We start from the raw sequence: 13,158 nt of genomic DNA on the forward strand, positions 1-13,158 counted from the left end.
AAGTTACCTCTGCTGACCACAGAGCTTCACCCCCTTTCAAAATGTCTGTCCAGTGGCTTTGAAAGACAGAGAGGAAAAGCTGGAAGAGGAGGCTGATCATATGGTCCCCTCCAAGCTTGCCCTTGGAGAAATGGGGACAGGACTCAAAGGCAGTTCCCTGACAATCTGCCCCCATAGCAAGTTCTCTCCCACCCCCGGTCATCCTCTGGAAGGCTCCTTCTACCCACTCAGTGTTCCTCTCCCCAATTCCAGGTCTGACTGTGGGAAAAGCAAGCCGGCAGAGCACAGAGAATGAGCACACAATTCTGTAGTCAGACCACCTATGTTCTTAGCCACCACAGGCATTAGAGAGCTGTGGGGCTTGGGAATAGTTACTTAAGCTCTATGTACTACACTTTTCTTATCTGTAAAATGAAGATAATAACAGTAGCTTCTTTCTAAGGTCATCATGGGTATTAAATGAGATCATGCAAGGAAGATACATGGCAGATTGATTACAAAAATGGCCCCATCCTCCATCACTTCCAGTATCCCTGCCCTTTGTAATATGACTTCTCGCTTCCTGCCTTCAAGAGTAGAATCTGTTTCCCCAGTCCTTGAACTTCGGCTGGATTTGTGATTTATTTTGGCTGATGGAATGCAGCAGAAGTGACAACATCCCCATGCCAGACCTTGGCCTCGGGAAGCCTTGTGAGCTTCCATTCTTCCTGGACCCCTCTCTGCCACCAAGAACAGGCCAGATGAGTCTGCCAGATGATGAGGGTTACGCAGTCCTGTCTCCCCAGCATTCCACTGAGCAGCCATCCTCCACCCTCCAGGTGTGAGTGAGAACAGAAAAACTGCTCGGCCAGCACAGCCTAAATCACCGACCCACAGATTTTTGAGCTAAATAAATGCTATTGTTTTGAACCTCTGAGTTTGGGGTGGCTAGTGATACAGCAATAACTGATACATGTACATATTCCAATGCCTCATTTTAAAGTAAGCTTTCAATAAGATGAAAGCTACTTTGTTTTTATTACCTCCGAAGACACAGAGGCTGAAGCCAAAGAGATCACACTGTACCATGCAGAAAGCAATGTCAATTCACACAGGCAAGAGGCTTCCTGGTATATCATGTGTATATATGGACAGTAGGTGCCAGTTAGGTGTTACTCCTATTGTAGAAAACTGAGGTTCAGTAAGTTGTCTGAAGTCACACAGCACTCAGCTGGGACTAGAACCCAGGTCTTCTGAATCATGCCAGCAGACTGCACCTGGAGACAGTAGGGCACTCAGGAAAGCCTTGGTGATCTCCAGGGGAAGGGGAAGCAGGTAGGAGCTGATGACTGAACTCAGAAGACCTCCACATTGGGCATTTACCCCTGTAAGCTGCTTCAGCCTGCCCACACCTCACACTACCTGCTTTTAATTTCCCAGGTGTATCAGCGACTATGGGCTTTCATGATAGAGCACAAAATAACATATACCAACCAATGAGAGACTAGCTTGTTGCTAGGTAGGTATTCTCTGAGTATGGCCGACTAAAGGATGCAGGGCATACCAGGAAAGGGGGACAACAAGAGCAAGGGTATAGAGGCAAATGCCGAGTTTCCATGGATCACCAACCACTGTGGTCATATTAGACCTGCATAGCTTAGAGTGATAATAGAGGTGTCAGTCAGTCTCAGGTAAAATGCCAGGGTAGCAGAGGATGGTTCAGTCTGTAATGAGCATGAGGAGAGAGAGAGGGTAGGTGGAGTGCAAGGATGGAGATAGCAGAACAGTAACAGGTAGGTCCAGAGTCCTAGGTGAACATAATCCAGTGATGTGCTGATGTTTAACTATCAGCTTTCCAGGAAAAAGCCCTGATTTGTTTCCATGATGTAGATAGTCCCGCCATGGTGATTTCAAGCTACTGATGTGATATTACTGAACTCAGAAATGGGAAGACGTTCACAAACAAGCCAATGCAAGTTGACTCCATGGTGTAGTTCTTGAGCATGGACCTGCCAGGAAACCATCCTAGTAGCACTGTGAAGAGCTAAGTCTGAGGGTAGGAGGATATCCTGCATGCCTCAATATCCTTCACTCCCTGCATGTGGGGCAGGAAGGCTGGAAGTCAGGCAGGATGGTGTATGCACTACATGCACCTCTAGGGTTCTCCAGTCTGAAAGGCCTAGCACGGACAAGTGCCCATCAGCATTTACAGCTGAAGACACAACAACATTCCCTGGGCTGGCAGTAGGCTAGCTAAGGCTATGAGTGGGACACCCAGGCATGCCATCCTAGTCCAGCTAATGTTCCCTGTCATCAGAGTTTTCTAGCACCCAGTCTCATCATGCCTTAGGGCAAGTACAGAGGACATGACAGCTGAGAATGGAACCCAGAAAGATGCTTAGGCTCTGCCACATAACCCAGGCAACTCTCTTACCCTCTTTTAGCCTCAACCTTCCCCCTATAAGTGAAGGAATTGTGAAGAGTCATCTTGGAGGCCTTTCTCTTGATGATCCCTGCCCTGAGGATCTGGGCAATGTTGAGAAATGAGGCCAGCCTGCTTCTCATTCAGCAGTGACCAAGGACCACGGTGGATGAACTGGAGGAAGGACAGTGAAGAACAGTGCTCATCAGTGAACAAGGCACTGGACTGGGTCCAGAACTATTTCATACCATACTGAAACTGATCAGGGGGCAATATTGCTTCACACAGCTCTGAGGCTTTCTGTGGATCAAGGGGGTACATGAACAGTATCTCACCTAATCCTGATAACAAACTTGTTAAATATGGCTGTTCTTATGGTAGAGGTGAGAAAGTATGGAGGTAAAGCAATCTCAATGTTGAGTGAACATGAAACACAAAACCAGTGGACACAGTAGCTGCACAGCTTAGCATGAAGGTAGAGGTAGCAGAAGGTCTAAGGACACACAGAGGCATTTATACCCTTTTATCCACCTTCTGTCCTAATTCTTTCCAATCTTCTCAATGACCCTATATCAGGGCTTTCCAGGGGGCTGCGTGACCCCTGGAGATAAGTCCAAACATCCTTGGCATCGGGCTACATGAAAGTAGCACTGCCTTCAGTAAGGCGCAGCTCTGGAAGAGGCTCCTAACTCTATACACCCATATCTGCTCAGGACCCCAACACACCTCAGGTCACTCCCTGCTCAGCCTCCTCAGGCTGCACCACCATAGCCCATCCAACCACAGCCACTTCCCAATTTGGGCACCCTTGAGCTGGCAGCCTAGCTGAGCTGAGGCTGAACTTTGTGTCTCCTTTGCCCATGACCCCAGAGGGTCAGCTGTCAATGCTCATTGATAATCATCTATCTGTTCCAAGCGCATGAGACCAAACTAGGTCTTCTCTAGGTCCTGCTCACTAATGGGGCCTGCTGAGAGGAACCTTAAATGAAGAGGGTAGGACAGTCACCTGGTCTGACTCTAGGACACAGGATAGGGTAGAGAATCAATTCTCAGGAGGAAAGACAGGCCCCCAGCTCTAGGCAATTACACATTTCCATGTGCTAAAAGCATCTTCGTGGGACATGTTCAGAGAGACAGCAAGAGAGAAAAGCAGTTCCCACAGCCACAGAGGCCAAGTGAGTGGCCATGTCAGCACTGAGCACCGGCATGCAAAGGGTGAAGCTTTTAGGCAAGCAGCGGCCAGTGATCTCAGCTTCCCCAGTCCTAATGCTCCTGAAAGGCTCTCTCCTGCTCCCTGTAATTGGGCATCAGTAGTTAATGCAGTATTGACTGCATTACACGCTCCCGTGCCTCCCCTCGCTAATGCCAATTGCATCACCTTGTACAGTCACCGGCTTGCTTAGCCAATAGCCGTTAAAAGCAATCCAAATCATGAATCATATGGGAAACTTTTAGCAAGACACCGCCATCCAAGGAGACAATTTACAGTTGAGTTAATCTGGGTACATTAGCGAGACATGGATTCTGGACGACAGACCAATTTATGTTGTTTCCCTGTCCCCCTCACCCCGCCCGCCTTAGTGCAGGCAAATGAATGGAAGTGCAGGGAACCGAGAGGCACCTGCCTCTTTACCCAAAGCTCCAGAAGAGGGTAGGGGAGACCCATCTTTATAGACTCTGCCTGGCTGAGTTTGGGCAGGAAGGAGAAGCAGCTATACATGCTACCCAAGATTTCTGACACCTCATTCCCACCAGTGAGGAGATGCTGCTTCTGGCACTAGTTATGGGAGATGCAGATGGAGACAACCCCCACTTCTAGGTACCCAGTGAATGCCAGGTCTGGTCCCTACCCTGCCGACCTCACAAGGCCTTTATTAGCCCTCCTCAGGCAGCAGTGCCTACTAGGGTCTGCTTTCCTGCCCTGCCAGCAGGCTGGGGTCTCTGGCATGGAACAGCATCAGGGCCCATTCCCTGCCTCTATCTGCAGGGCCCGGTGGTCCAGACCTCACTGTCGGAAAAGGCCCTGGGACCCTCTGTGGTCCAGACTGTGATGGGATATCCATGGATGTCCTGCTGGTGGCTGAACAGGCGCTGGTCAGTAGCTGAACACAGCCAAGTGCCTGTCTCTTAGACAAACCAAGTCAGCTGTGGTGGCTGTGCTCCTAGCAGTCATTAACAATTGAAGACTCCTCTGTCTGGTCCTCCTGAGCCCAGCTCCATTTTCCTTAAGCAATTTTTACTTATTAAAAATGCTTTAGGAATCATATCTGGTGTTTAGTTCCACAATCTGCCTGCTGCTTCCTGTGGTCACCCCAGCCGTCCTGCAGGGCCTTTACAGAGGTGGTTTATACACAGTCTTGCCCTTCTCCCGAATGAACCTGGGAACATGCCAGTATCCCCAGCTGGGTGCCCTCAGCATCCTCTCTTGCCCAGTCCCACATGGCTCAAGCTGTCACTGTTCTGTCCATCCCTATGAAGGGCCTCTTCTTCAATAGCTGAGGCCTAATTTGATTCTCAGGGTTCAGTACAGTACCTCCCTTTGCTCCCCTGGGACTTCAAATCTCCTGGCAAAGGCACACATTCTGGTGCCAGCCCAAACTGCAGGTGCCAGGAGAAGACAGGCTGTTTCTCTGGGGAAGTTGGAGCTCAGCTCCCTTTCGCTGACAGGCAGACGCGGCAGCGTTTAGAAAGCCCGGACCCTGAGTTCCAGTAAAGTGGAGATAGCTAGGCCAAGAGCAAGCGTCCAAATGAAAGCAATTAATCTTAAAACCCAAAGTTTAACCGTTTGCAAAACAGATCTTTCTGTCTCTGTGGTGACCCTTCACTGCTCGACCTAATGGATTACTTTATTAATAATGCACTGTGCTTAAAAGCAAAAAAAAAAATTTTTTTCTGACGATTCAATACTTCAGAAAGTCTCTTAAACCCGTTGCTACGGCAAAACGATTGATATTTTATTATCTTTCAGAAGTGCAACATGAAAGCCCTGCAGCCCAGCAGAGCAAAAGCTTTGGTCCTCAGCAGCTGGCAGACCCGACTTCAACCAGTGGAGCCCCAGCCTCTCCTGACAAGATGCTGTCAGGTGGAGAAAAGGCATTGGGGGTGGTTAATAGGAGCCGGGAGTCCCTGCTGCAGCCAGACAAAGGGTGCTGAGTAGAGCCCTAAGGAACATACTCCTTAGGACCTACAGAGCCAATGTAGCCACCCAGCTCAGATGGCCACTTGCGGGGGGGGGGGGGGGGGGGGGAGGATAAAGTATATAAGAAGTTACTGTGGGTGTGGACAAGTGAGTGAATCCAGAGTCTTTCTCCCTCCCCCAATGAAGGTGTGTGTACCTTCAAGGTTTCCTGGAACTAGGGGAGGCCAGACTCTAACGGGGAATGGAACATAGAGTTATGAGCAAAAAGGTTGCTTTTGAAGGACAGTTTTAGGCTGTGAAGGACAAGAATTTGGTGGTTGCTCAGGACTCCAGTCATGTGTCTTTTTTGTGCTATAATGGACCCCAGAGCCTAAGAGAGTCAATGGTAGCAGGCACCATATTGTTTAGAATGGACAGGTGGAGGGACATTTTGAACTCTCCTTTGCAGCTCTGGCTGGGACTAGGGCAAATACATACTCTGAGGTGTACTGCAGTCCAGAGGCTCCAGAGATCTATTCCCACTCAGTGATCATTTGAAACTCTTAGTATTATCAGAGCCCAAGGAACTCTAAAGGTCTGATCATAGATTCAGCTGCAGATCCTAGTTGGAGGTGAGGGTGCCATCTTGTTGGCACAAAATCAGTCTCCCTGGCCTGAAGCCTCCCTTGTACAGAACTCTGGTCTTCTGGATTCCTAGCTTAAACCTGTGGAACCAAGCACATAAAATAACCTCAGCTAAAGATGCATCCTGATTTCCACATGCACCCCACAGTAAGAGTCCCTCCAGGCACCAAGGAAGGACCATCTGTGCTGGCTTCTGCGAGTCCTTCGTTTTTACTGAGAGAGAGAAAGACAAGTCTAGGGATGGACATGACTGATCCAAGGTAACACAGGGTTAGTGACAAAAGGAGCCAAATCAAGATCTTTTCCCTGCCTGTCAGACCTGACCTCAGACTCCTTCTTTTCCTTTTCTTTCTATGTAAAATGGCACCACCCCAGTCCTCTAATAGTTCACAAAGGATTTGGGGCCGGTGAGGGGAATCAGTCTGTGAATTCAGAAGATGGAGATATCACGCTTCAAGCAGCCTAAAAGGATTTAGTTCCCCCACCTGCTTTCCTCTTTCTATATGCATGCCAAGAATCAGACTTATGGGCTTATCAGCCCCAGAGTTCCCCTACATGTTACCTCTAAGTCAGACATTTTAAAGACGCCCTCAACTCCTGGTGTTTCTGAAGGCATAGGTAGGCATAGGCATCCGAGTATGGTAGTGTCAAAGTGAACATCCTGTGTGACCTTGAACAAGTCACTTAACTTGCTATCTTTACCAATGATCATGTCAATAACACTACTGCCTGAGTGAGCAGAGGGCATAAGCCCAGCAAGCTCACCTTTTCAGGTTTGCATCAAAGACAGATGCTAGCAGCAGTACAGGTGCCAAAAATCATGTCCAGTTCTCCCTACAAAACCACATGAGCCTCACCTGTAGAGCAGGCCAGAGGATACCAGAACACTGCCACTCTGCAGGCCATGGGGGCCTTAGGTCAGAGGTCATACACCGTTTTTTACCCACAGGGGACTGAGGTGCCTAACTTTGTATGACTCTTAGGCAAAGCACTCCCAGCCAGTAAGTCTTTGGAGTTTATGGAGCCACCTGCTTGCTAGTGACCTCCAGCATCCATGGGCACCTGTGTTCTGACTTTTTGGCCCTGAGGTCTGGGGAGATGCACCAAAGCCCTTGTCCAAGGAAGGACCATGTTTCTCTCAACGGGTTATCCAGCAAGCTACTGGACTGTGGCAGGACACTTCCTCTGGGCCAAACTCCCGCCCCGCGCTCCGGGACAGAGATGGTGGGCCAGCACAGGAGGTGTCCTTCTCACCAACAGACGTTTGTCGTAACTGTGCCCAGGAGGGCCCAACCGGTCTTTTCCTCCCGTACTAGGCACCCTGGCTCTTCACGCCATCCTCCCGCTTGCCCCAAGCTCTGGAGTCTGATTCTCCCGAAGCCGCTGATTTGCTTTTGCGCCAGCGCCACTCGGGTTACGCGGTTGGCACGAGGGTGATGGCTGCGGTGAGAGGAGCAGCCGCAGAGACCAAATGCTCAACGCGAACCGCCTCGGCGCGGAGATCCGAGGGCAGCCGGAGCCTCCACGCGGCCCCATCGCGCATCACACGGCCAGCGCACAGCTCACCAGCTCTCGGCCGGAATCCCGGGGTGGGGGTGGGGGTGGGGGTGCGCGCGGCCCCGGGCTCCTCCACCCCACCCTGTCCCACCCCGGCCCAAGTCGGTTGTACGCTGCGGGCTCCGCGATCCCAGCTGAGCCCAGCAAGTGTGCGCCGTTGCCCCTGCATATGTTCCCGCGCGCCGCGGCGGGGGAGGGGGGAGGGTTGGGGGCGTCAGGACCCCCGCCCGCCACCTACCGTCCTCCTTGTCCAGCACCATCATCTCGGGCGCTCCGTGTCCAGCCGCAGCTCGGCTCGGCCGGGAGAAGGGCGCCGACTCGGGGCACGCTTGGCGGGGCGGCCGGTCCTCGGGTAGCGAGCGGGCTCTAATTACCCGCTTGTCCGGCTCTTAACCTAGATTGCACTCAGCTAGAATTACATTCAGGAGTGAAGCACTTCGCAGATACAAAAGCAGTCTCACCTACTTTTGTGCCTCAGAATTGCAAGGAACTACGAACTGCAATTTAGAGACAGAGAGAGAGAGAGAGAGAAAGGGAGAGGGAGAGAGAAGGGGGAAGAGAGGATCAGAGCCGTTTCTTTGATTCTCACCTTCTAAATGGCTCAATTTGCCCAGTATAATCTGTCTTAATGTAATTGCATTTGATAGCTCATAACCCTGGCTCTGGCAACGACACAGCTTTCAGCCTCATAAAGTGTTTTCCCCTCGGATTTAATCTGAATCTCAATCTAAAATTATATTCAAAGAGATGGGGGGAATCTCGGCGGCCGTCTCCCGCTGCCTTTCTCCCTCAATGTATGAGGTTTGCACTCCTGCTACTGAATAAATGCACACATTTCGCGAGGTCCCCCTCCCTCCCGGGTTAATGGGGAGTGGAGACGCGCGGCTGCCCGGCTCCGCAGCGCCACCTGGAGGCCTCTCGACCTCAACTCGGCGCGTGGCTCCGCTCTAGTCCCAGGGTCTGGTTCTCCGCTGTCAGTCTGGTGGACAATCCGGGTCTGTTACTTCCAATCCCTAGGCCTTGAGTTCTCTCTCTTCACAGAAGGGATATTTCTCTGATCCCGTCCCCTCCCTTCCTACAAGCCCTGCCTGGGGGTTCTGGTTGATTCTGGGATTGTCTGGCAAAGTAAACCCTCTGCAGGATACAAAACCTCCCACTGAGTCTAATAGCCTACCCTTGACCCTAGCAGCTCCAAAGAACACCCTGATTCCACGGAGTGGAGGAGACTGTCTCATCTTTTCTCTGAGCATGGAATGGCCCTGAATATTTTCTCCTTCCACTAATATTTATTGAGCATGTATTTTGTGCCAAGCACTAGTCTAAGGCACTAAGGATACATCAGTGAACAACAGCTTCCTGCTGCTGTTACGCAGTTGACAATTTTTGCTCTGTAATTCATAAGGCAGGAAGGGGGTCAGACAGTGCCCATCTCTTTCCTTAACCCTGCTTCTCCTCAGAGCCCTGGGGCTGGTGCCCAGGCTGCCTACTCCTGGAAGGCCACCTATTTTTAAATCCCAAGAGCTTCCGCACCCCCACATATAGTACAGAGCTCCAGGGTAAAGTGGAAATAATGCTTTTCCTCCAGAGCAAAAAAAAGGCTCCAGATATATGTGCTGGGAATTTGGTCCTGGCAGCCACATCTAAGGACTAGACCTAGGCAAAGGGAAGGAAGCTGAAGTCTTCAGAGTGCCAAAGGGCCACCAGATGGGATTCTAACTCATCTCTGCCAATTAATGATGGTGGACCTTAGTAAGTCAGTTTCTCCCCTTGGGCCTCAGTTTCTCTGTATGTGAAGTGGGACGCCTACTCTTCCTGGCTCTAAGACAGCTGTGGGGATCAGATGAGATAATGCATGTGAATGTGCTTTGTAAACTGTGGCACTCTGGACAATGGGGAGGATTATCTGGTACAAAGGAAACCTGGATGCTAGGTCTTGCCCCTTCTACCCTGAGAGGCCCCAGTGCTTGACAGGGTGGAGAATTAGGGGCTGAAGCCCATCTTCTCCTCTCCTAGGAAGGGAAGTCAGGCTTTGAGGAAACAGAAGAGTGGCTGCTTCTAATGAGATGCCTCATCTGCAGCTCAGAGGGTTTCGATTTTCCCTTCATCTTGAATACTTAATCCTAATAGTCCTTGAGTATATTTGATGTTAAATATATCATTTTGCTCAGATTCGCTGTCCCTCAGGACTACAAGCTTGATCTCTCCCTTGCCACTTCAGCCGGAGCCATGCCTGCAAGGGCTGAAGGAGGCTTCAGCACCACTGCCACTGTCAGATTTGGTGTCAGTTCCCAACCCTGACCTGTGCTGGGGGCCAGACAGTGCTGCAGAAGCCCCTGTGCTGCCTGAAGGCATTCACTCCACAAAAGCTGCAGCATTACTCCTGACCTCCAGGGACACTTCTCCTCACTTTTAGGGTCTGGCCCTGACCCACAAACATAGGACTTGACTAGCTGGTGCAAGACCCAGCATCCACATTTCCACTCTCTTGTCCACATGTTGTGCCTGGGCCTTTTGGGAGGATACCCAAAGAGGGTATCCAATTAACAGCAACATGGCTGCCTTCGCTTTGGGGAGTCAGGACCCTGCGTCTCCAAGTACTGAGCAATGGGCTGCAGAAGGAGATAGGGCATGTCAGCAGGAGATCAATGTTGTGTTTGAAGGCTTCTTCTGCCCACAAGCAGCTCTCTCTCAGCTGTGAGCATGACACTTTCAAGCTGAGCCAGAGAGGTTGCCTTCACAGCTGGGTTACAAAACTGCCTAACAAGTCTCAAAAGATTTGGGTGGCTTAAATTCCCAGCTAGGAAAGGGCCTGCTGGGTTGAGAGAGCCAGACAGAAGTTTCAATTATTGGGCAATGTTCTCCTCAGCCCTACCGGGTAACTCTCACCTCTATGCTCACCCCCACCCAAGCAACCTCCAGGTCCAAGGACACACCCACAATGAAGTGGAATCCTCAGATCCCCTGGGGCTGGAAAAGGCAGTTTTCACCCAACACATTCCACAGGTGATGAGCATGTATTCTCACTTCTACATGCCAAGAGTGCTCCAAAATGCCTTTGAAATGCCTCTGGGGATAGCAGGAGGAGGCCAATTGATAAGTCCCCAAGGTTACTTTGAGGAGAAAGGGGGTGCTATTGGCTGGCATACAAATTTCTGGGCAAGTCTCAGCATTTTGTCCTTGGCCTGGTAGAAAAGTCCTGAGAAAAGGTTCCTGCAGTGGGGGTTGGGGGCTGGTAGGACTCCATACCTGAGGACCCAGACATACTAGATATTTCAGAGCTCTTCAGTGGAGGCTGTCAGATGTTTCAACCTGAGGGCCCTGCTCTCAACACAGTGCCCTTGTCTCCAAGATAGGGTTTAGGCCTGGCCTTATAAGTAACACTTAGAGAGCTATTCTAAGTGACAAGGGTTCCTTCCCTGTGGCCACTATAGTTTACAGAATAGAGTGAACCTACAGTCTTTGCAGTGTGATCAGGACGCCTGCTAAGTTCAGATGCCCTGCCCTACCCCTGAAGCACACAATAGCAGCTCATGCACAGGAATTTGCAACCAGCTACCCTGAAGAAGTGCACAGTCTGCAAACTTTCCCTCTTTTGGTGTCTACAGAGCCCAGACAGGCCTTCTGAGAAGCTGTAGTCATAAACTGTTAGGCCTTGTGAAGGCCTAAGCCAAATCTGTACCTCAGAAAAGAAGTCTAGCTTACCCCTTAAATAAGTCTTACCCCCTGAACATCAGTCCTGAAAAAGTCGTAGGTGCTGGCTGACCCACTGTCCAGGTTTGCCCTAGGACTCAGAGATATTCAGTGCTGCAAATGGAGAGAGTCTTGGGCAAACCAGAAGAGCTGATAACCATAGGGAATATGGTAAGGTGGGACAAGGGACTAGTGGGGCTAGAAAGAAAATCCAGGCAGTCAGATCCCTTCCCTGCAGACCAGCAGCTGCCTCCGGAATGCAAATTTTCTAGCTTCCTGCCCCACCACTTTCTCTTTCTGGTATTACTGGACTGTCCCAGCCCCTGAGGCTGGTCCATGGCCAGCCAGATCTTTGAGTTCTACCAACATACTGGCAATATAAAGAGTGTCAGTTGGATACAGGGATGGATCGTTTCTGTGAAATCCAAAGTTGGCTGCAGTTTAGGGTGGAGGTTCTTTAAGCAAAGGAATACAAGATTATTAATACAAAATTACCACTATGGATCTGGCAGCTGAAAGACCTTGAGGACCCCAAACTTCCTTAGCTTCAAGACAAATATGCCTCAGAATGAACCTGGTATTGTGAGCTATATGGTTCATCCACCTCCTCTAGCCAGCAGGGCACCTCTCAACACCGGCTGGGTGAACTGATGGCATGCTTCCTCCTGGGCCCTGCAGGGGTGGAGGCAATATTAACCCTCCCGCAGCTGTGAAGTCCCTGACCTAAGGAACCCCACGATCATGCTGCTTTGCACCCTCAACCCCAACTTCTCTGGGAATCCCCCTGGGGATCACTTCCGCAGTAGGGGGACATGCAGACGCTCAGGCCCAGAGACAGCTGGCAGTAGTCACTGTCGGGAAGCCCGCGGCTCTCGGGTAGCAGAGGCGCTCCGGATGCCTGCAAGGCGGCAAGAGCCGGTGAGAAAGTTCCCAGCCTGAGCGTGTGGGGTTGGCGGGCTCCAGGTGGCGGAGGAGACTTCCTAATCCTGGCGAGGAACACCGGGGACTGAACCTGACACCCCGGACACTCACACCCGCGCACACATCCAGCCGCCGAGCTTCCGGGGAGCAGCCAACCCGCCTGAAGCGGCCCGAGCGGGCTCTGGAGACACTGTCGCCGAGAGCGGGGTAGTCACGGCAGAGCCCGTGCGGCCGCCCTCACCGTGTGCCCACGCGTCCCGACTACCGGCACCACGCGTCGGTCACCTACCGTCCTCAGGGTCCAACACCATGGTCCTCCGGCGGCTCCAGCCGGGCACACGCCGAAGACGCAGAGGGGCGCGCGGCTCAGGCTCCCGCCGCCGCCCGCTTGCGGAGCACTCGCCAGCCCAGCGCCGGCTCGGCGTCCAGCTACCAGCGGCCGCCGACCCGCGCGGACCGACCCGCGCTCGGAGCGCAGCCCGGGGGGCAAAGAACTCGGGAGGAGGGAGCGAGGGCGCGGCGCGGCGCGGGGGCGGGGACGGGGGCGCGCCGGCAGGGCCGGGACGCCGGAGCCGCGGGAGCAGCCGCTGCCCGGGCCGGGCCGGAGCAGAGCCGGAGCCGCAGCGGCAGCAGCGCGCGGGTTTTTCTCTGAGCCGGCTGCGCTCGCTTCAGCACAGTGCAGCCTGCGTTTCCCAGGGCCCCTCAGATTCCCCTGTTAATTAAATCAATTCATTATGCTCAGATCTGATTAGCGGCCCTTCCCCCCTTTGAATCAATTATTCAATACACAAACATAATTGCTTGGGCCAGAGGTGCCCGCCATTAG

At 51.9% G+C, this 13,158-nt stretch overlaps 1 protein-coding gene across 2 annotated transcripts in view; it reads right to left on the bottom strand.

Moving 5' to 3' along the window:
- LMO1 (LIM domain only 1) overlaps window positions 1-12,809 on the bottom strand; it is a 39,757-nt gene extending 26,948 nt beyond the window's left edge. The window contains exons 1-2 of one of the 2 annotated variants that reach the window (XM_081281697.1): window positions 12,622-12,809; window positions 7,960-8,218 (exon numbers count right to left, since the gene is read on the bottom strand). In XM_081281697.1, coding sequence (XP_081137823.1) covers window positions 7,960-7,984 — 25 coding nt within the window. In that variant the 5' untranslated portion in view covers window positions 7,985-8,218; window positions 12,622-12,809. The remainder of the gene's footprint in view (window positions 1-7,959; window positions 8,219-12,621) is intronic. The other variant, XM_081281698.1, reaches the window with a different exon arrangement.
- Window positions 12,810-13,158: the final 349 nt, after the last annotated feature.

This window comes from Spermophilus citellus (genome assembly GCF_964194105.1).
Source record: "Spermophilus citellus genome assembly, chromosome: 2".
Taxonomy (NCBI): Eukaryota; Metazoa; Chordata; class Mammalia; order Rodentia; family Sciuridae; genus Spermophilus; species Spermophilus citellus.